At 44.1% G+C, this 26,144-nt stretch overlaps 1 protein-coding gene across 1 annotated transcript in view; it reads left to right on the forward strand.

Moving 5' to 3' along the window:
- Positions 1 to 26,144, forward strand: part of LOC115476896 (BPI fold-containing family B member 2-like) — a 62,377-nt gene that overhangs the window by 19,744 nt on the left and 16,489 nt on the right. The window contains exons 5-9 of the mRNA XM_030213468.1: positions 2,473 to 2,527; positions 6,171 to 6,231; positions 11,591 to 11,682; positions 14,054 to 14,245; positions 15,057 to 15,110. Of these exons, the coding sequence (XP_030069328.1) occupies positions 2,473 to 2,527; positions 6,171 to 6,231; positions 11,591 to 11,682; positions 14,054 to 14,245; positions 15,057 to 15,110 (454 nt within the window). The remainder of the gene's footprint in view (positions 1 to 2,472; positions 2,528 to 6,170; positions 6,232 to 11,590; positions 11,683 to 14,053; positions 14,246 to 15,056; positions 15,111 to 26,144) is intronic.

Below are 26,144 nucleotides of genomic sequence, written 5' to 3' on the forward strand. Positions count from 1 at the left end.
CCAAGAAGAGGAAACTGGATGCATAGAAGGTCTTATATTTAATACCTTTGCAATTGGGGAGGTGTAAGTTAAGATGGGTACGAGAAGACGATGATCTATTTCTGGCTGGGAGGTCAATAAGGTTGTTTATGTAATTGGGGGATTCTCCAAATATAATCCTGTGAATCATAGTATAGACTTCAAAATGTATTCTTTCTCTGATGGGAAGCCAATGAAGCCTCTCTCTAAGAGGTATTGCACTGTCGAATCTTGACTTGCCAAAGATAAGTCTGGCTGCCGTGTTTTGTGTAGTCTGATGCCTCTTGAGGATTAGGGTCTTGCATCCTAGGAAAACATTGTTACAGTATTGACTGACTCTCTTATATGTAGCAGATAGGCTTTACATATCAGCTAGGCTAAGCAGTTACCTAACACAGGGGCCCTTTTACTAAGCCGCATAAGCATCTACGCGTTCCCAACTCGTTCCAAAATGGAATTACCTTCTGGCTACTGCATAGTTCTTCCAGTAATTTCATTTTTGGAGCACATCCGATATGCATGTCTGAAAATTAATTTTTATTTTCAGAGGTGCGTACAGGGCACACGCCAAGCGGCATTTTATGCATGTAGGTCATTACTGCCCGGTTACTGTGTGACACTTTACCGCTAGGTCAATGGCTGGTGGTAAGGTCTCAGATCCCAAATGGATGCGTGGCAATTTTCCTTTTGCCGCACGTCCATTTTCGGCAAAAAATTTAAAAAAGGCATTTGTTTGCGGGTGCGCTGATAAATGATTCTGCACGTGCCCAAAACACATTTTTCAGTGCACCTTAGTAAAAGGACCCCACAGAAACTTCAGGCAGAAGCAAAAACCAACTGCAGTGAAAGCCACGCAAAATCAAAGACTCGTCTGTGAGTACTTTTGCCCACAGGGAAGCTGGGCAATTTCCATATAGGCCATGTAGCCATGTATATGGCTTCTGGAACGTGTCTTCATTGGAAGTGATGTTTGGTCCTTCCACCTCCATCTTGCATCTGTCTTTCTACCCCCCCCCCCCCCCCCCCCCTCACTCTGCCTTCTGTTACCTGGGACCTAAACTGTGAAATAATCTGCTACTGTTCATCCGAAACCAACCTTCACTACCAAAATTTAAACAGGCCCTTAAAACTCACCTCTGCTCCCTCTCTTTCCCCAGCTCTACTTAGTCCTTTAAACTGCTTTTCATTTTTATATTTTTATTCCTATGTATTTTATGCTTATGATTTTATGCAGATTGTTTTTTTAATATATATGCTATTTTGTATTTGTAAACTGCTTTTATGCCTACGCTGTAGGCCTTAGTGGTGTATCAAGCTCACGTAATAAATAAATAATACATAAGATAGGTTTTTAAGTATAACAGTGTACCTTGGTACCTTCTAAATGTAAACTGTTTTGATTGTACCACAGAAAGGTGGAAAAGCAAATCCATTACTACCAGTGCTAGCTTAAAATTCAGTAATCCGCTTCTCTTAGGCGGGTTAAACTCTCTGGTCTTCTTCTAGAGCTGACCTTGGGGTTCGGGAGACTGGGTGTGCAGTATCCACTTCAGGTTCCCTTCGAATCCAACCCAGGAACTGCACGAAAGTCAGGAGAGTCAAGAAAATTGACCAAACTTTATTTAACAAATTAGAACTCGGTGACGGTTGTCATGAAAGTCCTCAGCATACAGTTACAATGGTATCACAGGCTTGATCTTACAAAGTCACAAGAGCAGATAACCTTTCCTTCTTGGGTTATGCTTATAAGCAAAACCACTTAAGCCTGACCTGTAGCCAGATAACACCCCACAGTCAGTTTTCTCTGATGTAACATCACTACCATCGGAGATTTGGATCCAGCTTACTGTCCAAGCCTTTCAGGGATCTACCCTGAAAGAAATCATCAGCCGTGGGCAGACAGCGTCCTACACTTGAGCCCAATTTGCGTCAAGACTCCCCAATCTCAGCTCGTAGGTTGGCTCCTCTGTTGGCTAAGAAGATTGACAGCAATGACCTTGATCTCACTCCAATGTCAGGGTTGGCTCAGTAGGTACCCCTCCCCCTCTCTCTTTTCCACCAGGTCACTTGGCAGGGGTATAGAAGCTCTCAAACACAGGCTACCAAGGACACATCTCACAATACTGTCCTTGCTTATATAGTAATTATCAGCTCTACCCCACATTGAAATTCCACAAATCAGGGCACTCTCAAGTGTGACATGGGCTCATGACTTTCTTCCATGCTGGGCTCCTCCCACCCAGGACTCCAATATAGCATATGTTTGAAAGGTTCTCCATTTATGGAGCTAATGACAGCATCGGATTCATCTATAGAATATAATGGTGAATGATTCCAGCTCTTCTTTGAAATAAGAAAGATGTGTTATCCTAAGATATCATAGCACATATAAATATAAAAATTATATTCCTAAACTGTACATTTTTTTTTTCTGCTTCTGGAATGATTGCCTAGTTCGATATCCTTGAAACTGCTGCAGAAACATGTCCATGACATCTTACACGGCCAGGTAAGTGTGTAAACTAGATAATTTATTACAGTTCAATTTAATTCTGATTCCAAGAAGAGGAAATTGAATGCTCAGGTCTTGGAACGTAAAACAAAAAATCAGATTAACTATAAAATATATGAGTGTTCTTAGTTTGTGTTTAATATATTTGTGAGAGATATTGCTGAAGGGTTGGAAGGAAAGGTTTGCCTTTATGCGGATGACACAAAGATAGCCAATAGAGTGGATACCCTGGAAGGAGTAGAAACCATGAGAAGTGATGTCCAAATGTTAGAAGAATGGTTAAGAGTCTGGCAGTCAAAATTTAATGTGAAGAAGTGCAGAGTGATGCACTTGGGGTGCAGAAATCCAAAAGAGAGATACTGGACAGGAGGGGAGAGATTAGTAAACTTGACTCAGGAGAGAGACCTTGGGGTGCTGGTGTCTGAGGATCTGACAAGGAGGCAGCCATGGCCAGAAGGATGCTAGGCTGCATAGAGAGGGGTATAACTAGCAGAAGAAAGGAGGTGTTGATTCCCCTCTAGAAGTCGTTGGTGAAGCCCCACTTGGAGTATTGTGTTCAGTTTTGGAGGCCGTATTTTGCTAAAGATGTAAAAAGACTGGAAGCGGTGCAAAGAAAAGCTACAAAAATGATATCAGATTTGCATTGCAAACCGTACGAGGAGAGACTTGCTGACCTGAACATGTATACCTTGGAGGAAAGGAGAAACAGGGGTGACATGATACATACGTTCAAATATTTGAAAGGTATTAATCCGCAAACAAAGCTTTTCCTGAGACGGGAAGGTGGTAGAACTAGAGGAGCCTCTTCTGCCTGATTAAATCACTTTGAATGTTGGACCCTATATTTGCTATTTCAATTCCTAATTTTCCACTCTTAAGACTTTTCCCCATATCTGAGTTTTTTGTTGCTTTTTTTTTAAATTTAAACTTGCTGGATTTAAATTGAAGTTCTTAACTGTTTCCGCCAGGCGTCCAAGATTCTTTTCTTTGAATCCACTTAGAAGAGAAGGATCATCATATCCTTACAACAAAGTTCAAAAAAGAACGGTTTAGTCGAATGGAGGCTGAGAACATCTCGGGTTCCTAATTTTCTTTCTTCTGCACCTTTAAAGTTTATGATCTATAGTTTTTTGTGGCTTACTAGACCTCTGTAGCTGCCAGGACAGAGTAGAACAGTGTACAGGTTACAAATATACATTTAAAGAAAAGGAAAAGGAATTCCATTGAATAATAGGAAAGGCATTCATTCACTCAGAGAACACAGAGAGACATAGGGGGGAAACCAAGGATCAAGCTGGGACCTCTTGTTACACCACTTCCCCAAAGGCTTGTTGGAAAAGCCAGGATTTAAAATTCGATGTAAAATTCTTTAAAGATAAGTTGCTACGGAGGGAAAGGGCGAGGTTATTCCAAATATGGGGAGCGAGGAAAAAGAAGGAACTATATCTGGTTGCTACTACTACTACTTATCATTTCTAAAGTGCTACTAGACGTACGCAGCGCTGTACACTTGAACATGAAGAGACAGTCCCTGCTCGACAAAGCTTACAATCTAATTAGGACAGACAAACAAGATATAAGGGAATATTAAAGTGAGGATGATAAAATAAGGGTTCTGAACAAGTGACTAAGGGTTAGGATTAAAAACAGCATCAAAAAGGTGGGCTTTTAGCTTAGATTTGAAGACGGCCAGAGATGGAGCTTGATGTACTGGCTCAGGAAGCCTATTCCAGGCATATGGTGCAGCAAGATAAAAGGAACAGAGTTTGGAGTTAGCAGAGGAGGAGAAGGGTTCAGATAAGAGAGATTTACCCAGTGAACGGAGTTCCCAGGGAGGAATGTAGGGAGAGATGAGAGTGGAGAGGTACTGAGGAGCTGCAGAGTAAATGCACTTATAGGTCAATAAGAGGAGTTTGAACTGTATGCGGAAACGGATAGGGAGCCAGTGAAGTGACTTGAGGAGAGGGCTAATATGAGCATAACGACACTGGCGGAATATTAGTCGTGCAGCAGAATTTTGAACAGATTGAAGAGGAAAGAGATGGCTAAGTGGGGACCTGTGAGAAGCAAGTTGCAATAGTCTAAGCGAGAGGTGATAACAGTGTGGATGAGGGTTCTGGTAGTGTGCTCAGAAAGGAAAGGGCGAATTTTGGTGATATTATAGAGAAAGAAACGACAAGTTTTAGCGGGCTGCTGAATATGTGCAGAGAAGGAGAGGGAGGATTCGAAGATGACCCCAAAGTTACGAGCTGATGAGACAGGAAGGATGAGAGTGTTATCCACAGAAATAGAGAATGGGGGAGGAGGAGAGGTTGGTTTAGGGGGAAAAGATAGAAGCTCAGTCTTGGTTATGTTTAGTTTCAGATGGCGCTGAGACATCCAGGCAGCAATGTCAGACAGGCAGGCTGATACTTTGGCCTGGATTTCGGCTGAGATTTCTGGTGTGGAGAGGTAGATCTGGGAGTCATCAGCGTAAAGATGATACTGAAAACCATAGGATGAGATCAGAGTACCAAGGGAAGAAGTATAGATGGAGAAGAGAAGAGGTCCCCGGACAGATCCCTGAGGTACACCAACTGACAGTGGGATAGAAGTAGAGGAGGATCCACTAGAGTATACACTAAAGGTACGCTGGGAGAGATAAGAAGAAAACCAGGAACGAACAGAGCCCTTTTGCCTCCAAATATGCAAGTTTAGGACTTGGCAAACTAGATGATGGTCATTTAAAGACCACAATACACTAGCAGGAGAATAAAGAATAGCCAGGCAATAACATTCAAACTGGTCACCTACATTCATGTTAGGTTGGCCAGAGTAGCAAAAGCTGATATGTGCTGGAAAGCCTGGGAATGCTCTTCCACATTACAATAGTATTACTTTCAATGCAGTATTTATGGAGCTACATTTATGTGTTTCATATTTTCACAGAAGTAGCAGATACTTCTCTATATAAAATGGAAAATGCAATGAGTTTGCAGGTATTCACCTCTGCTGATCTGCTACATGCTGCATGGTGCTCCATCTCTACACCTTGACCAGCAGCCTATCTGATGCTGGCACTGGAGACCAAGGGACCCTTTTACTAAGCTGCGTAAGCATCTATGCATGCCCAATGTGTGCCAAAATGGAGTTACTGCATGGCTACTGTGTGGCTCTTGCGGTAATTTAATTTTTGGCACGCATCCGATATGCACGGCCAAAAAAAAAATTTTATGTTCTGCATCGCGTATAGGACGCATCAAGTGGCATAGGTCATTACCACCCAGTTACCGCGTGAGTCTTTACCGCTAGGTCAATGGCTGGCAATAAGGTCTCAGACCCAAAATGAACGCACTGCAATTTTCATTTTGCCGCACGTCCATTTTCGGCAAAAATTTTAAAAAGACCTTTTTTACAGGTGGGCTGAAAAATGATTCTGCACGCACCCAAAACCCACGCCTACAGTACCGCAGGCCATTTTTCAGTGCACCTTATTAAAAGGATCCCTAATTCTCTAATAAATGACAGGGACTTTGAGGATTCTTTTACAACCTTGACAATAATCTGTAGATTAAATTTCTTCAAAATGTTTAATAAAAACTATCCCTGTATATATGCTGTACTATATTTATCAAAATCTCTATTTTTCTTTTTTATATAGCTGTGTCTTCAAGTCTCCAACATCTTTGGTCTACTAAATGTCCAGCTGGGTGCATTCAGTGGTGAGTTCTGTGATCTTTCTACTGTTGCTTCATTCTACAAGAGGGGCTTGTTAAGGGGTCATTAGTTTAAAAATTAATAGTGGATCTCTTTGGCTTTCCAAAGACAAGAGACCTGCCAAACTGTTAACAGATTCAACTGGTCATAACCTACAATGGTTTGAATTATTTTGCCTCCTGCAAAATGAAAGGTGAGATAAAATGTGTGTGGGAGATAAAAAGCTGAGATAGAGAGAGAGAGCGTATCACATTGCAAGTTTATCCTCAGGTTGCTGATTTCTTAATTTAAGAGAAATAAAATAGTGTCAAACTTTACTTTTGCAGTTTCCAAATTGGGAAGCTTTCTAGGTCAACCATCAGAAATGACAGTAATTTCCAGATTCTCATAAAAACCAAAAGGAGAAACTTCAGTCCTCATCAACATATGAGCCCAAGCAAAAAGGAGTGAGGAAACAAAAAATGAGGAAGTCAAAGCGGAGAGATGATAAAAATTCTATTTATTATTTCCAAAGTGCTTTAGGTAAACAATCAAAGGACTCGACACGGCCATGTTTTGGCGAATGTGCCTTCATCAGAAGTCCTTAACATACATGTACGCAATGCGCGGCAGTTACAAAGTAGGCAAATGTAAGACGCATCAACCCGAACTGTACGGGGCAAACACAGACGAACAAAATTTGGCTTCCTTATTTTTTCTGTCCTCGCTCATTTTTGCTAGTCTGACCAACAAGATTCTTCCATTGTGTGCTCAAAAATAAAATAAAGATATATTGAAAATAAAATGCTTATACTTGGTAATTAAATGAGGCAGGGAAACACCATTGGAAGGGAGATGATCAAAGGTGGTAGCACTGTAGCAAAAATTTAGACATTTTTCAGACAACAGAATGCTCAGAAATGATAGGGGCAGAAACAGAAACTCAAAACAAGTTAAAGGACATTGCTGCATATCTTTATGACCAGTAGTGAATGTGTATTCACTTTTGATCAGTAATTCTCAAGCCAGTCTACAGGACACACCTAGTCAGTCAGGATTCATGAGATAGATTTGCATACAACGGAGACAGTAAGTGAAAATTGGTAAGTACATGAGTGGACATCCGGGAGGGAGTGGAAAACATGAAAAAGGATCTGCGGAAGCTAGAAGAATGGTCTAAGGTTTGGCAATTAAAATTCAATGCGAAGAAATGCAAAGTGATGCACTTAGGGAGTAGAAATCCACGGGAGACGTATGTGTTAGGCGGCGAGAGTCTGATATGTACGGACAGGGAGAGGGATCTTGGGGTGATAGTATCTGAGGGTCTGAAGGCGACGAAACAGTGTGACAAGGCGGTGGCCATAGCTAGAAGGTTGCTAGGCAGTATAGAGAGAGGTGTGACCAGCAGAAGAAAAGAAGTTTTAATGCCCCTGCATAAGTCGTTGGTGAGGCCCCACCTGGAGTATTGTGTTCAGTTTTGGAGGCCGTATCTTGCTAAGGATGTAAAAAGAATAGAAGCGGTGCAAAGAAAAGCTACGAGAATGGTATGGGATTTGCGTTACAAGACGTATGAGGAGAGACTTGCTGACCTGGAGGAAAGGAGAAACAGGGGTGATATGATACAGACGTTCAAATATTTGAAAGGTATAAATCCGCAAACGAATCTTTTCCAGAGATGGGAAGGCGGTAGAATGAGAGGACATGAAATGAGATTGAAGGGGGGCAGACTCAGGAAAAATATCAGGAAGTATTTTTTCATGGAGAGTGGTGGATAATTGGAATGCCCTCCCGCGGGAGGTGGTGGAGATGAAAAGGGTAACGGAATTCAAACATGCGTGGGATAAACATGAATCCTGTTCAGAAGGAAGGGATCCTCAGAAGCTTAGCCGAGATTGGGTGGCAGAGCCGGTGGGGGGAGGCGGGGCTGGTGGTTGGGAGGTGGGGCTAGTGCTGGGCAGACTTATACGGTCTGTGCCCTGACAATGGCAGGTATAAATCATGGTCAGGTATACACAAAAAGTAGCACATATGAGTTTATCTTGTTGGGCAGACTGGATGGACCCTGAAGGTCTTTTTCTGCCGTCATCTACTATGTATAAGTATTCCCACATTGGGTCAGACCAAAGATCCATCGAGCCCAGCATCCTGTTTCCAACAGTGGCCAATCCAGGTCACAAATACCTGGCAAGGTCCCCAAAAAGTTCAATACATTTCATGCTGCTTATCCCAGAAATAAGTAGTTGATTTTCGCCAAGTCAATTTAATAATGGTCTATGGACCTTTCCTTTAAACCCCTCTAAGCTAACCACCTTTACCATATTCTCTGGCAATGAATTCCAGAGTTTAATTACATGTTGAGTGAAGAAGATTTTCTCCGATTCATTTTAAATGTACTACTTTGTAGCTTCAACGCATGCCTCCTAGTCCTAGTATTTTTGGAAAGAGTAAAGAAACGATTCACGTCTACCCGTTCCACTCCACTCATTATTTTATAGACCTCTATTATATCTCCCCTCAGCCAACCCCTCTCCAAGCTGTATGTATGTTATGGATATTCTGAAAACCCAACTGGCTAGGTATGTCCCGTGGACTGAGTTGAGAATCCTACTAGTATTTATTATTTCTATAGTGCTACTAGATATAAGCAGTCTAGACAGGATGTTATTCCCCAGATTCTATATAGTGCACTTAGTATTCTGTGCTGAAATCCAGGTGTAGTCTATAACTGTGCGTGTAACTTAATTGGCTTAATAAGCCAATCAGCTTTGTTAACAGCACTTAAACAATAATAAGCACTGAAGAAGCTAGAAGAATGGTCTAACATTTGGCAATTAAAATTCAATGCGAAGAAATGCAAAGTGATGCACTTAGGGAGTAGAAATCCAAGGGAGACGTATGTGTTAGGCGGGGAGAGTCTGATAGGCAAGGACGGGGAGAGGGATCTTGGGGTGATAGTATCTGAGGACCTGAAGGCGACGAAACAGTGCGACAAGGCGGTGGCAGTAGCTAGAAGATTGCTAGGCTGTATAGAGAGAGGAGTGACCAGCAGAAGAAAGGAGGTTTTAATGCCCCTGTATAAGACGTTGGTGAGGCCCCACCTGGAGTATTGTGTTCAGTTTTGGAGGCCGTATCTTGCGAAGGATGTTAAAAAAATGGAAGCGGTGCAAAGAAAAGCTACGAGGATGGTATGGGATTTACGTTCCAAGACGTATGAAGAGAGGCTTGCTGACCTGAACATGTACACCCTGGAGGAAAGGAGGAACAGGGGTGATATGATACAGACGTTCAAATATTTGAAAGGTATTAATCCGCAAACGCACCTTTTCCGGAGATGGGAAGGCGGTAGAACGAGAGGACATGAAATGAGATTGAAGGGGGGCAGACTCAGGAAAGATGTCAGGAAGTATTTTTTCACGGAGAGGGTGGTGGACGCTTGGAATGCCCTCCCGCGGGAGGTGGTGGAGATGAAAACGGTAACGGAGTTCAAACATGCGTGGGATATGCATAGAGGAATCCTGTGCAGAAGGAATGGATCCTCAGAAGCTTAGCTGAAATTGGGTGGCGGAGCAGTTGGGGGGAAGAGGGGGTGGTGGTTGGGAGGCGAGGATAGGGGAGAGCAGACTTATACAGTCTGTACCAAAGCCGGTGATGGGAGGCGGGACTGGTGGTTGGGAGGCGGGAAATACTGCTGGGCAGACTTATATGGTCTGTGCCCTGAAAAGGACAGGTACAAATTCAAGGTAAGGTATACACATATGAGTTTGTCATGGGCAGACTGGATGGACCATGCAGGTCTTTATCTGCCGTCATCTACTATTTTACTATGTTACTATGTAAGCATTAATTGGCAATAATTAGAATTTACGCACACAAATTGCTAAGCGTATTCTATAATGCGTAGCACCTAAATTTTAATGATGGCAGGCAAAAAGGGGCGTGGTTATGGGCATGGATATAGCTGGTTCATGGGCATTTCAAAATTTAATGCACACTGTTATAGAATATGGCCCTCTGTGCCTAAATCTATGCGCCGGGATTTACACCATATTTTTGTTGGTGTAAATGGAGACGCATAGTTGTAGGCGTCGGGATATCAACTAAGTGTATTCTATATATCGCGCCTAAATCTAGGTGCCACTTATAGATTAAGCTTAGGCGGAAATGTTTTCTGCATGGATTTTCAGGCACCATATATAGAATCTGGCCCTATGTTTATAGAATAGCGTTTAAGTGCAGTTATATGAGTAACTACAAATTAAGGGCTATTATTGGTACTTAATGTCAATTGGCGCCTAATTTAACAATTAACTTAGGTGCACAACCATAGTAACATAGTAGATGACGGCAGAAAAAGACTTGCATGGTCCATCCAGTCTGCCCAACAAGATAAACTCATATTTGTATACCTTACCTTGATTTGTACCTGCCTTTTTCAGGGCACAGACCGTACAAGTCTGCCCAGCAGTATTTCCCGCCTCCCAACCACCAGTCCCGCCTCCCATCACCGGCTCTGGCACAGACCGTATAAGTCTGCCCTCCCCTATCCTCGCCTCCCAACCACCAACCCCTCTTCCCCCCCACCTGCTCCGCCACCCAATTTCGGCTAAGCTTCTGAGGATCCATTCCTTCTGCATAGGATTCCTTTATGCATATCCCACGCATGTTTGAATTCCGTTACCGTTTTCATCTCCGATACTATTCTATAATTTCTGCATCAAAATTTGCACACTAGTCGGAAATTCAGGTACACAATTTTGTCAGATCCGGGGTAAGTGCCTTGTGATGCACGTGACGGTGACTATAAAGCTTCTGATGCCTCTTCCTGTTCCATACTGGAACTATCATATGTACCAACAATCATTGGCATCCAACGTTCCCATAGATTTTGCTTTTGCCACCACCTTTTCCGTCTTCCGTTTCTCTTTTTGTTCTATTTTTCTCCCTGTCTTCTAGCCTCACTTAAGTTTTCTTGTATTCTTATTCCTTCATCTTTTGCTCCCGTTTTCTGGAGAACCTCAAAGCTTTCCCGGATACCAGGCATTTGGGTTACAAACTATTAAACTGCAGTTCAAACCTGGAAAGCTCCTATGAATTGAAAACAGTATTAGCATACATAACGTGTCATGTAGCGATATAACCACATCATTTTCCTTATTCTCAGTTTACTGAACTTACGGTTTCTGGAGGAGAGAATGTGATCATGTACTGCCAGGCCTTTCTTTGATAGTAAGAATCCTTAATGAGTTACTGTACAATGAGACTCTAGATCACATCCTAAAATTCTCAGTTGTCCCAATTTATCTGTTTAATTTTTATACACATTTCTCAGTTTTTTTTTTTTGCGTATGCCACAATTAATTATTCAAATTGCAATTTCTTTTAAAGCTCTGACCATGTTCAGCCCAAAAACTCAACTCCAGTACATTCTGTCCGACACACCAGTGGTGACGAATGAGTTCATAGATTTCAACGTAAATGTGAGTATGGATGTTTGCCACCCTTCGCACAATGAGCCCTGTTTACTAAGCTTTATTAGGGGTTTAATGTGGGTTTTAACATGCACTAACAGCTCAGTGCTAAGTAATGCATTGCATAGAAAACATGGAAATTCCTATTTGGAGATGTGGTATGAATGATGCATACGTGCCAGTTGTACATTGTAGTTAACATGGAGGTCAAAACCATGTGTTAGTTAATGTGGCAGATAATGCCATATAGTTAACTACAAACAAGTAGCAGAGAAGAACTAGAACCTCATGAAGAGAGTCAAGAACATCAACCACAGTGAGGAGATGACAGTGGTTCATCCTAATTTCCCATAATGAAATTGGAGGTGGCAGGTGGAAGCAAGCGTCGCTTTCATGTTGAAAGGTTATTCATTGGTGTACAGTTCATCACTCTGACATTGTATGATTTGACCAGCTGCCCATCCAATTAGACCCATGACGCAGGCAATATTTCTGCCGAAACACGGTTGTGTCGGGTCATCAACATTATACTGTGTCTGCTGGCAGAAATAACAAATACTGGTTCAATTGAAGGTTTCTATCGCCACACTATGTTTAGTGTATAATTAACTACACCATCTTACTTTTTCTATATCACTGGCCATGTTGTTAATATGTGGTAGAGATCATTCTAATGTGTTAAATACACAGCAAGTTTCCCCAACAAATTATTACAGAGCTTTTGCACTTGGATATAACAAAAGAGAGGGAACGAAGTACAAACTAAAGTCCAAACAAAAAAAACAGCACCACAGGCCTTTAAAAATGGAACACAGTTCTTTAATGAATGAGCCTTGACAAAAAGACCCGACACGGGCCGTGTTTCGGTGACTAGCACCTGCGTCAGGGGTCAAAGTGATGACGTGGAAAACTTGGGGAATAACTCGAATATATTCCTCTACAATATATTATTCCTTACCCCACGTCTCATATAGTAAAAGCTACAAAGCACCAAGGCACTTTCACTTTCTGTATCCAAATGGAGCTTTTGCACTTAACACACTTTAACTTTGACTGTTAATGCATGTTAGGTGTAAACATTTAATCCAAGTTAATAAATCGGCCCCAGTGTTTCTCAGACTATCACGCTTATTTTCAAAAGAGAAGGATGCCCATCTTTCGACACAAATCGGGAGATGGGCGTCCTTCTCGCAAGGTCATCCAAATCGGCATAATCAAAAGCCGATTTTTCGACACCCTCGACTGCTTTCCGTTGCAGGGACGACCAAAGTTCACGGGGGCATGTCATCAGGGTAGCCAAGGTGGGACTAGGGCATGATTAGGAGATGGTCGTCCTCAGCCGATAATTGAGAAAAGAAGGGTGTCCCTGACGAGCACTTGGTCTCAAAAAGGTGCCCCAACTGACCAGATGACAACCGTAGGGAATCAGGGATGACCTCCCCTTACTCCCCCAGTGGTCACTAGCCCCATCCCACCATAAAACACAAGTTTAAAAATACTTTTTTGCCAGCCTCTCTGCCAGCCTCAAATGCCATACTCAAATGCAGCAGTATACAGGTGCCTGGATCAGTTGTAGTGGGTGCAGTCTACTTCAGGCAGGCAGACCTGGGGGGGGGGGGGTTGGGGGGCTCAGCACCCAAGGTAAGGGAGCTACGCACATGGAAGCAATTTCTGAAGTCCACTGCAGTGCCTCCTAGGGTGCCTGGTTGGTGTCCTGGCATTTGAGGGGGACCAGTGCACTACAAATTCTGGCTCCTCCCACGACTAAAGGGCTTGGATTTGGACGTTTTTGAGATAGACGTCTTTGGTTTCCATTATCGCCAAAAACCGAGGACGACCATCTCTAAGGTTGACCTAAATGTCAAGATTTGGGCGTCCCCGACCGTATTATGGAAACAAAAGATGGACGTCCGTCTAGTTTCAACAATATGGATTGCCCCGCCCCTTCGCAGCACCGTCCTTAGAGTTGGGCGCCCTTAGAGATGGTCGTCCCATTCGAAAATGCCCCTCTTTATCATCCATCACATTTGTGCAACCTCAGAAACAGGGAAGATTGGCAGAAAATATAATAAGTCAAATGTATTAAAGATGTGCTTACACAGACATAGACAGAAATACTACTAGACAGACAAAAATTTGTATTTGCTCAGCTAGACTATAAACTTGTGGGTTGATATTAATAGTGATTTGAATATCGAGCCCTTAAGTTTTACGTATAATGGATTTGCTTGCTTGCATTGGAGAATCTTACTTTATAGACTTTTGCACAATTCACCATTATTATGAATTTTTCCTTTGGATTAATTTCCTTTCAGTTCATTTTCAGGAAGAAAATATCTTTTGGCTCACAGTTTTGAAATGTTTGTTTTTCATCTTTTAGATTGTGTTCTCATTTTTGGGAAAGGTCCTGAATTTTGCTTCTGGCTTGGCACCCCTCGACGTCCCTTTCCCAGCACAGATCATCTCCTCTGTCCCCACCCTTAATTTGATATTATCAGAAACTGTATTCAAGTTCTTGTACACAACCCTACAGAAATCTGGAGTTCTGAACTGCGAGATCATAGGCCGAAAGGTAAGTCTGACTCAATGACTGGATCCAAAACATATTTAATATCCGGGCAAAGAGAGGAAGGAACTGCAGTGATGGAATGCATGGGTAGTCACAGTAAGGAACAATACCAAATCTTTTAGTACATTATACCGAGCTTCGGTAAAAAGTGGCCTTCGGTAGTGTACGCACGTGTATTGGGTCACTGGGCTATTTACCGCATCTACAAAAAATGATTTTTTTAAAAAATGGGACGGGAAAGAGGCCTGTGGTAAAAACGAAATCAGCGAATGCCAAAAACTGGCCTGAGCCCTTAACATCACCCATTGATCTAGCGGTAAAGGCTCACATTCTACATGTGCAGTGACTGGTTGACACATGCCAAGTGCTGATTACCGCCGGAACTGGTGCGCGCAGGAGGAAATAAAGCCTCCCCAGCCCAATCGTGGACTTCCGCTTGTGATGCAGCCCACCCCCCCCCCCCCCCCCCCCCCCCGCCCCGCGCATTTTGACCTTTTATTTCCATGGCAGCGACGTCAATGAAGAAAAAGACACTACAGGCTCGCCGCCAGCTTCTACCTTCTCTCTGCACACAGTGTCCCGCCTTCTGCGGTGATGCACTTCCTGTTGGGCTACCCACCGTCTATGCCCATATGCCAAACTAGACAATAGGTAGATCCTTGCAACTGGAAAATTAGGAGAGGTTGAGGAATAAGGTCTGTTGGTTCAGAAATAAAGCATACCCACACTTTTTATATTGCCTTTGTAAGCTATAACCCAGCTGCTAGATACAAGTGAGTGAAGAAATAAATGAATGTATGTTCCATTTTTGCAGGTTCACAATGTTAACAGACTAACGACTGCAGCCTTGAACACTATCACCCCTGAGGTTCGTATTCATTTCTTAACCCATCAGCACTTCCGCATACAGAAAATGTTACTAACTAGGGCTGTGCAGCCTCAAAATGTTTTGTTTGGTTTAGTTGCCTGTGCTGTATATGGGAGTTTTCATATTGTTGCCTTCTTTTAAAGTTTGTTTTTCATTTCAGAAGCAATATCATTAGTAAGGATGGGCAGGCCAGAACATTTTCGTTTCATGTCATTTCCAGGAAAGTTGCTTAGGTGCCCCTCCACCTGGCATCACGGGAGATGACACAAAATGAAAATTTTTAGGGACCCTCTCTGCACCCCCCCTCCCAAAATCAAACATTATTAGTTTCCCATGCTCTCCACCACAATTTAAGCCCCCTCCCCTGCCCCGGGTCTATCTCAATACCCCTGGTGGTCTACTACTACTACTTAACATTTCTAAAGCGCTACTAGAGTTACGCAACGCTGTACAATTTAACATAGAGGGACGGTCCCTGCTCAAAGAGCTTACAATCTAAGAGACAAATGAACGGTCAGCCCGATAGGGGTGGTCTAGAGGGGTCCATTGGTGTAGGAATGATCAACTCGTGCACTCGGCACTTGCTCAGCCATAGCCCTTTGCATTACCAATTAAAACACTGGAGCCCGCTTTCCGAGAGAAATTGGAATTTATGTAGGCCGCAGCCGGGAACATCTAACATTGCCTCGCAGCTACCGGTAAGTACTGACGATTGTTTGTCAGTTACATTGATGTTCTGCTGGGCCTGTTATGGGATAGATTACAGTAAGGGCAGATTGGGGGCTTTTCAGTTCAGGGGTAGTTTAATGCAGCCGTTTTTTTCTTCTTTACCGGACTCAGTTTTCTTTAGTTTGGTGATTGGTGAGCTCCACATTAGTTTGAGTAAGGAACAGGAGGAGGTTTTTTTTAAATCACTCGTTTCTCACTTAGAGTGAGTTTTTTTTGCGTGGGATTGGTTTTCCTCCTCTTTGGTCCCTTACGGAACCGATGATAAAAATGGACTACGGAAATGATAGTGGAAGTTCTATATTGATATTTTCCCTATCAGGAGATTTGAGGTTCCATTTGATATTTTGAATATATTTTGTGGAGACACCCGCAAACATTTTGGATTTATAGTATTATTTCAGTTTGCATTTCCCTGCTTTTCTATAAAATTGAATACATAACATATTCTAATACTTGTCATCATCATCTTAACATTTCTCTTGCCTGGGTACACAGCTTCTCTCAACTGTTGCCTTTCTTGTCTCACAGGTTGTGCCGTCCAAGCAGGGGCGTATCTGAAAGTCGGCGGTAGCGGGGGCCGAAGCCAGAGTGAGGGGGCACATTATAGCCCCCCCCCAGCCGCCGCCGCCATTTCTGACCCCACCCCCCCGCCGCCGTGGGTACCTTTGCTGGTGGGGGACCCCAACCCCCACCAGCCGAGGTCCGCTTCCTCCTGCCGCTGCGAGGTTTTTTAAGTTCTTCATCGGGATTCGTCCTCCATCACTCTGTGCTGCTGTTCAAAGAAGCTGCTAGCTGAATGCAGTTTCGGACTGAGTCTGACGTCGCTGCTGCACGTTTTATGTGCAGGACGTCAGACTCATGTACAACATGCAGCAGCGACGTCAGACTCAGTCCGAAACTGCATTCAGCTAGCAGCTTCTTTGAACAGCAGCACAGAGTGACGGAGGACGAATCCCGATGAAGAACTTAAAAAACCTCGCAGCGGCAGGAGGAAGCGGACCTCGGCTGGGGGGGGTTGGGGTCCCCCCCGCCAGCAAAGGTACCCACGGCGGCAGTAGGGGGTCCAGGGCGAAATCTGCGGGGGCCCAGGCCCCTGTGGCCCCACGCAGATACGCCCCTGCGTCCAAGCACACTGTTTCCTCTCTGTGCTGTCTCTCGTAGCACCCGTTGTCTTTCCGGTGCATCTTGTCGAAGGATGCACCTACCGTCTTTTCCAATCTGCTGATCTGGGCCTCCTGGCCATCGAAGCCAGGAGACAAACTGCGAATCAGCTAGCATACAGGCATATATTTCTTTGTTTACTTTTCAAATTTTTCAACCAACTCTTTTCCAATAACAATTTACCATATAACATAACTTTTAGCTGTTAAGCTGCTGTGTACCCGTCGCTGTCACTGTATAAGCGTTGTAGCCTGACGCCTAGCTGCGACAACTGCTGCCTGAAAATAGGGTGGGTGGGTTGGGTCAGTGCTGCTCCTCTCCTGCTCGCTGGTCTCCTGCTCTGTATCTCTTCCAACTGTTGCCCCTCCCTTCTTCCTCCCTCCCCCTTTTCTTTTAACTCTTTCCTCACCTAGACCCCCTATAGCTGTTCCTTACCCTACTCGCTCCTCAACCCCTCCCCCCTCCCCTTAGTATTCGCTGGCCTTTGGCACAGTTGTGGGTGGCCTCCCTTTAATGGGTATGCCTATTTCTGTTTATTTGCTGTGCCAAATACAACATGGCAACCGCGACCTCTCACCATAGTCTCATGGTACTACAATGAACCGTAGCAAATGAGCATTGCTCCTCCACTGACAGACCTCAGTAGCTGTCCAGAGATACTTAGGTAGGTCTGGAAGGCTTATGGAAGGGTAAGGGTTGGGAAAGCCAGAGGATGGCCCAAATAGTGGGAGTAGGGCATGAAGGAGCCAGAAGAGAGGCTCCCCCCCCCTAGATTGCTGGGGAAGGAGAGCCTGGATTGAGTGAGTGGAGGTTTTGTCCCAAATCTCTCTGATGGCCAACGCAACCAAAATTGCTATTCAGTCTGCCATGGTATTATCAAATGAAAAGAACATGACATGTGTTTTTTCTGTTCATATTTGTTCGCCAATGACATGAAATATTCTTTTGATGTTGTAAATAACTGTCCATATGTAATCATTAATAATGTGCACTCTTTTGAAAGAACGAATACTATTTACGACACAGGAAAAAGAAAATTCTGATTCTTTTCCCTGTCATTTTTGGGCAAAAATGGCATGAAACAACAGGAGAAATGTCAAATACACATCCCTGTTACTACATGCTAATGATAATATGTATTGGGGGACTCACTTTTCAAGTATTCCTTATAACAACCCTTTGCTTTAGAGTATGGGTGACCGGGAATCATTCCTGCTTTCAATATAGCACTAAGAAGCCTGGCAAGAATTGGAGATATGGTTGGTGGAAGGGGGAGGGGGGGAATCAGATGGGGACCCTCGGGGAGGATCTTTGTTGCCAGTCATCTTTTCAGGTGAGACCACATGGTAGTTAAAATACTTTGGCTGGGATGTAGAGGGGATTGGATGCGTTGGAGGTGTGGGATGGATGGGGGTTCTGATGCCTTTCCTGCTTATTTTTGAAGGAGAAAGCCGGCCATCTTCCGACACAAATCAGGAGATGGCCGGCCATCTCCTAAACCCGGCCAAATCGGTATAATCGAAAGCTGATTTTGACCGGCTTCAACTGTTTCCATCGCAGGGCCGGCCAAAGTTAAAGGGGGCGTTTCGGCAGGGTACGGAAGGCAGGACGGGGGTGTAGTTACGAGATGGCCAGCTTCGGCCGATAATGGAAAAAAGAAGGCCGGCTCTGATGAGCACTTGGCCGGCTTCACTTCCATTTATTTTTAGGACCAAGCCTCAAAAAAGTGCAGCATCTGACCAGATGACCACCGGAGGGAATAGGGGATCACCTCCCCTTACTCCTCCAGTGGTCACCAACCACCTCCCACCCAAAAAAAACAAATTTTAACATTTTTGTGCCAGCCTGTATGCCAGCCTCAAATGTCATACCCAGCTCCATGACAGCAGTATGCAGGTCCCTGAAGCAGTTTTAGTGGGTGCTGCAGTGGACTTCAGGCAGGTGGACCCAGGCCCATCCTCCCTACTCACTGTACCCACATGTAGGTGCCACCCTTCACCCATAAGGGCTATGGTAGTGTTGTACAGTTGTGGGTAGTGGGTTTGGGTTTTTTTGGGGGGGCTCAGCATACAAGGTAAGGGAGCTTTGGACCTGGGAGCAATTTATGAAGTCCACTGCAGTGCCCCCTAGGGTGCCAGGTTAGTGTCCTGGCATGTGAGGGGGACCACTGCACTATAAATGCAGGCTTCTTCCATGACCAAATGCCTTGCATTTGGCCAGGTTTGAGATGGCCGCCATTAGTTTCCATTATCGGCGAGAAACCAATGGCGGTGATCTCTAATGCCGGCGATCTCTAAGGGCGGCCCAAATGTTTAGATTTGGCCGGCCCCGACCGTATTATCGAAACGAAAGATTTGCCGGCCATCTTGTTTTGATAATACGGTCGGGTTTGCCACTTTCCGGGGCCGGCCTTGGAGATGGCTGCCCATATAGATGGCCGGCCCCATTCGATTATGCCCCTCTTTGTGAGTTAGAAGAGGGGCACTGATGCTAATCTCACAGGCACATATGTCTGTGTGTGTGTGTGTGTGTGTGTGGAGGGGGAGAGAGTTGCGTCGGTGTTTTTCTCATGAGGAGATTTGTAAAATCATTGCTCCTGTTGGATGAGGGGATACATAACTCGTATATTCCTGCACTTATTTTCTAAAAGACTCTAAGCTTGACTGATCCTTTTTTTTACAATATTATAAGAATTCTCCACATCCTGAGCTGAGCGTCTGGCTTCTGCTGTCCACATTCTTTCGATTTTTTTTTATTTATTGGGATTTATTAACCACCTTTATGAACAGATTCACCCAAGGTGGTCTAGCTTAACATAAAACTTACAATTTTGATAACAACATAACAATATACAATAAATCAGGTAAACTTGGAAATACGATGTCAGCACAATACAAACAATGCCATAATAGACAGTATGAATGAATACTCAAATAACATAGATATAATACAATGCCAGCATAATAACAATGAAACACGTAATAAGCAACACAATAGAACATTCAAATAATAGATACAATGCTAATGATTTTTCTATGTAGCAGAGGGGCCAAGTGCAGATATATAGATGGGGACAAGATGGGTAGTTCAGAGTCAATTGGAATAGATAGATAGATGGGTGGCTAAACTCAAAGCAAATTCTTTGCACAGTTAAACAAGGTAAGAGGAACTGGTCTAAGTTATAGGGTGTGCAGCAAGCTAGTCCAGGTGTGGACTAAAATAGGGCTGAAAACACCAGGGCTTTTTTTTTGAGGGGGTACTTGGGGGTACTGAGTACCGGCACCTTTTCCATTGTCTGCTAAAATAGACCCATGGTCCCCCATGTTTTAATGAAAGATCTCAGGCTCTACACGCCAATTCTGCCTTGTCATACATTCTCTGAATGGATGCAGGGGGCCTGGCTATTGTGGTGTGGGGTCCTCAGTGATCACCCCACCCCTGAAGGGCGGTCTAGCATTTGAGTACCGGCACCTTTTCCATTGTCTGCTAAAATAGACCCATGGTCCCCCATGTTTTAATGAAAGATCTCAGGCTCTACACGCCAATTCTGCCTTGTCATAGATTCTCTGAATGGATGCAGGGGGCCTGGCTATTGTGGTGTGGGGTCCTCAGTGATCACCCCACCCCTGAAGGGCGGTCTAGCATTTGAGTACCGGCACCTTTTCCATTGTCTGCTAAAATAGACCCATGGTCCCCCATGTTTTAATGAAAGATCTCAGGCTCTACACGCCAATTCTGCCTTGTCATAGATTCTCTGAATGGATGCAGGGGGCCTGGCTATTGTGGTGTGGGGTCCTCAGTGATCACCCCACCCCTGAAAGGCGGTCTAGCATTTGAGTACTGGAACCTTTTCCATTGTCTGCTAAAATAGACCCATGATCCCCCATGTTTTAATGAAAGATCTCAGGCTCTACACGCCAATTCTGCCTTGTCATGGATTCTCTGAATGGATGCAGGGGACCTGGCTATTGTGGTGTGGGGTCCTCAGTGATCACCCCACCCCTGAAGGGTGGTCTAGCATTTGAGTACCGGCACCTTTTTCGCTGGGGAAAAAAAAACGCACTGGAAAACACCCACAGAAAATTACACCTGTTCCAAGGTAGCAGTAGCTTGCAGAAAGAAACAATGAGACAAACACATTACAGCCAATCCCACCATGATCCAGCCATGCTCCACCCCCAGAAATGTCTATGCAAATGCCATATAAAAGTAGGCACTTGAAGGATAATTCCGTAACAGTGCATTTGATAGAAACCTACTCTATAAAGGAAAGTAGGCACATACCGGTCGATATTTTAAACCGTTTAACCGGCCAGGAATGGCTCCTGGCCAGTCAAATGGTACTTAACTTACTAACTTCTGATATTCAGATGGAGATAGCAGGCTATCTCCAGCTGAATATTGCCGGTTAGCGCTTAGTGGATAGACGATATAACCGGCTGTCCACCGATATTCAGTGCATCACTGGCTAAGTTTGATCGTACAAATTAGGCCGCTGAAATAGCAGGCCTACCTGTGGCCGGTTTCAACGTAACCAGCCAGCGCTGAATATCGACTTGGCCGGTTAAGTTGAAACTGGCCAAAAACCGCCCGGATATTCAATGCCATCAACCTGGCTACCTCCTGTGGTCTGAATATCGTCCCCATAGAATTTAGGCACAAGCACTTACATTGGCCCTAGAGCTAGCCTAAATGTGACAAAAATACACCCAAGACTAAATTCAGTAAATGACATTGAGAAAACAGCTCTGAAAAAAATTTGCATGGAGCGCGATTCTGTAAATGGTAATGCAAGCTGAATGCCATTCATAGAACTGCACTTAGACCCCGGTTTGTAAGCTAGGTGCAGATCCCCGGTATTCAGTAATACTGCGCATATCTTTAGTGAAGGTCCCAAACTCGTCTATGACCTCCCATGGCCACGCCCCCTTTTCAGCTGCGCTATAAGATTTGCACACAGATCTTTATAGAATACAACTTAGCAAGATGCATGTGCGAATCCAAATTGTTACCAATTAATGCCAATAACGGATGCTAGCACCCAATTTAGGGGTCCTTTTACAAAGAAGTGCTGAAAAATGGCTTGCGGCGGTGTAGGCACGGGTTTTGGGCACGCACTGAGCCATTTTTTCACGTGCATGTAAAAAAGGCCTCTTTTTTTGCCAGAAATGGATGTGCGGCAAAATCAAAATTACTGCGCGTCCATTTTGGGTCTGAGACCTTACCGCCAGTCATGGATCTAGCGATAAAGAATGTGGGCGGTAATGACCTATGCCTGTCAAATGCCACTTGGCGCGCGTCTGTTACGTGTGCCAGAAAATCAAAAAATATCCTTCAGACCCACATAGCGGCCGCACACAACAAAACTGAAATTACTGCAAGGGTCACGCAGTAACCAGGCAGTAACTCCAATTTGGCGCACGTTCAACACAAGTAGGTGGCTACGCAGCTTAGTAAAAGGGCCAATAAGAGCCTTACTGGCTTGTTGGCCAAATTTGTTGCATGGGCATTTCAAAATAGCGTGCAAATTTTGCACATAGAAATTTGCACACCATTTATAAAATCCAGGGGATAACATAAAGGATTCTATAAGCTGCAGATATAACTGTGTGACCATGCCAAGACTCCACCCATATTCTATTCTTAGGATTTATAACCCGCTAAACCCCAATAGCTCAACAGTAGTGTACAATCTTAACAGAAACCTAAACATACATCATATAATTTCAAACATGATACAATAACATAATAACAATCAAATCCAGATAAAAGTTACAACAGGCATTGATTGCATGCCCACCATGCAAACACCAGCTATCGGAGATACACTCAGTTACAGAACCACACTGTGGCGAAATACCTGCATACACAAACGTATTTGCGTACATGCATATATGCTGGCATTCTAAATTTGATATGCGCGTTCAGCACGTAATTTTTGGCACCTGCTTTACAGAATTGCCCCTATATTTATTTATTTATTTATTTATTGCATTTGTATCCCACATTTTCCCACATATTTGCAGACTCAATGTGGCTTACAATATTACATCCTTGGCAGGCGCCAATCAAGAGTAGATAAACAATTGGATTACATACAAAGAACTGTGTGTAACATAATGAATACAATCACTTCAGTAGATCAGAAAACAGTCAAACTATCAAGTAAGTAAGTAGTGAAGCATTGACGTTCTTATTGTTGATTATTATGGTAAGCCTTGTTTGTTTGTTTTTTTAATTTTTATTTATATACTTTTATCATACATAATAAATCCTTATGAGTGATAATACACATAACAGCAATTTGTAAACAAAAGGAAATATTCTAACAGTCACACTAATATATTCTACTATCGATCACAAATAAGGTAATGATCCAAGATTTGTAGAAAATTTCAAATACTTGAATATAAAGCATAATCACCAAATAGGTAAATCAAAAGAGCAAGTTACGTCTCGAGTGGCTGACTCCAAGCTGCCTTACAGTGGTGCATGTGTGACTAAACTTTTACATCAACACGGGCATTCGGCATTCACTCAGTCACTCCCTTCTGTTAAAACACCACCAGAAGCCAATTTCTTTAACGAATGTGGATTTATTTAGGCCGCAGCCAGGTCCCAAAATTTTATTTACCGTAAACCTTCACATAAACAATCATTGGTAAACATCATTGATAAACATCACTGATAAACATCTCCCTCCGAGTACACAGCCCTTCTTGCTTATATTACTACAGGCTGTGCCGTCCAAGCACCCTGTTCCTCCTCAGTGCTGTCTGCTATAGCACGCTGTCCAATCAAATGCATCCCGTACAAGGATGCATTTACCACTTTAACCAAAGCTATTGGCCCCCTGGCCGTCCAAGCCAGGAGACTAGCCGTGTCCATCTTGTTCTGTAATCCTGCCCGCATGCAGGCATAACATTTCGCTCAGTATTGTAACTTTCAACAGGTCATTAACATATACATAGTAACTCACTTTGCCATATTATCCGCTGAGGTGCTGTGTACTCGTCGCTAATGTTACCTAAGTTCCATAGCTTATGCCTTGCTGCGACAACGACCCTTCCCCCGTACCTCATGGGCGGGAGGGCGGGTCAACACTGCTCCCTCTGCTTGCTGAAATCCAAATGGCGCTGTGTTTCCCTTCACAGCCCTTCTTCACCCCTCCTCCCTACCCGCCCCTTTACCCATCACCCTTCAATCTCTTATCCTTCCTATCCACTCCCACTCCTCCCTCCCCCCCCCCCCCCCCCCCCCCCACCCCAGATTCTTCCTGAGCCTTCAGCCCGGTTGTAATCGGCTCCCCTTTAAGGGTGAGCCTTTCCATCAACACGGGCATTCGGCATTCACTCAGTCACCCCCTTCTGTTAAAACACCACCAGAAGCCAATTTCTTTAACGAATGTGGATTTATTTAGGCCGCAGCCAGGTCCCAAAATTTTATTTACCATAAACCTTCACATAAACAATCATTGGTAAACATCATTGATAAACATCACTGATAAACATCTCTCTCCGAGTACACAGCCCTGCTTGCTTATATTACTACAGGCTGTGCCGTCCAAGCACCCTGTTCCTCCTCAGTGCTGTCTGCTATAGCACGCTGTCCAATCAAATGCATCCCGTACAAGGATGCATTTACCACTTTAACCAAAGCTATTGGCCCCCTGGCCGTCCAAGCCAGGAGACTAGCCGTGTCCATCTTGTTCTGTAATCCTGCCCGCATGCAGGCATAACATTTCGCTCAGTATTGTAACTTTCAACAGGTCATTAACATATACATAGTAACTCACTTTGCCATATTATCCGCTGAGGTGCTGTGTACTCGTCGCTAATGTTACCTAAGTTCCATAGCTTATGCCACAGCCCACGGCAACGACTCCTCGTTCGCCGCGGGCTCCCCCCAAACCCGGGCTGCGACCTACCACCAACGTAATGGCTTCAATAAAATTCTGCAAATCAAAATTGAATATATCCAGACCCACGTCAGACAGGTGGACCCCATCCGATCTATACAAACCCGCACAAGATTCTTTAAGGAACTCATGCACAATCACTTGCCCTTTAAGTGACCCCATGAATTTACCCATCCACCTATTAATTTTTTTGCGTGTGCCATCAAGCGCTGTATGCGACCTCTCGCCCCTCCAAACTCGTCGTGGAATAATATCCGACCAGACGAGTCTGGTCCGAGGCAGCAAACATGCCAGTTTTAATAAATCCTTCTGTATTGTTTTCACTAATAGCACACTGTTCATCCCCGCTAAATCATTGCCCCCTAAATGCAGGATGAGAAAATGTGGCGCCCTGGAAGTCATCAACTCCCACTCTATGGTTGGCAACAATTGAGCCCACAGCATCCCTCTCTTACCCAACCATCGGACAGCCACCTTCCCCCTCGGGAAGCCCAAATTCACCCCATCAGGTCGTACCGCTGCCCTCTTATGTGCCCAATGCACATAAGAGTGACCACAGATCCATATCTGGTAATGTTCCACCACGTCACCTGCAAGTCACATGCAATTGACAAATTATCAAATATGGCAAGTCACATGCAATTAACATATTATCAATTATGGCAACAACCGGAAAGCCAACCCCAGTAAAACCCCACTGCAAAAGACCCCCCACAGTAAAACCCCACTGCAAAAGACCACCCACCCTAACAGGGCTACTAACGTGGAGGCCGAATATATCTTTTGTACGCATTTGATCCCCACCGGCCTAAACGTTTAATCTGCTCGCATGGAACCCCATGCATAGCAGCCGAAGTCGCCGCCCCAATCCTGAATGAGTGCGAACTAAATGTTGCAGATTCCAAACCCGCCCGAGTAACACACAACTGCAATACTTTGATGAATTGAAATCGCGTCAATGGGGACGCATTAGCATGAAGCAGCAGCCAGACACCCCCCATTGGTCTAATCTGCAGGTACTGTTGCAGATTGTATTAAGGACATGTAGTTTCCGGTGAGTGTGGTCTAATCCACATGTGTGAACCTCTAGCCAACTGGTCAGTTTTTGAGCTCCGTATGAGTAAATCAATCCCCGTCTGTGTAATAGTCACATCCCGCATTAACAAACCCTTGTCAGCCCCCGCAGACTTAGACTGGGCCACCAACTCACTCACCCTAAGGGCCCC

The sequence above is a fragment of the Microcaecilia unicolor genome, chromosome 8 (genome assembly GCF_901765095.1).
Source record: "Microcaecilia unicolor chromosome 8, aMicUni1.1, whole genome shotgun sequence".
Lineage (NCBI taxonomy): Eukaryota > Metazoa > Chordata > Amphibia > Gymnophiona > Siphonopidae > Microcaecilia > Microcaecilia unicolor.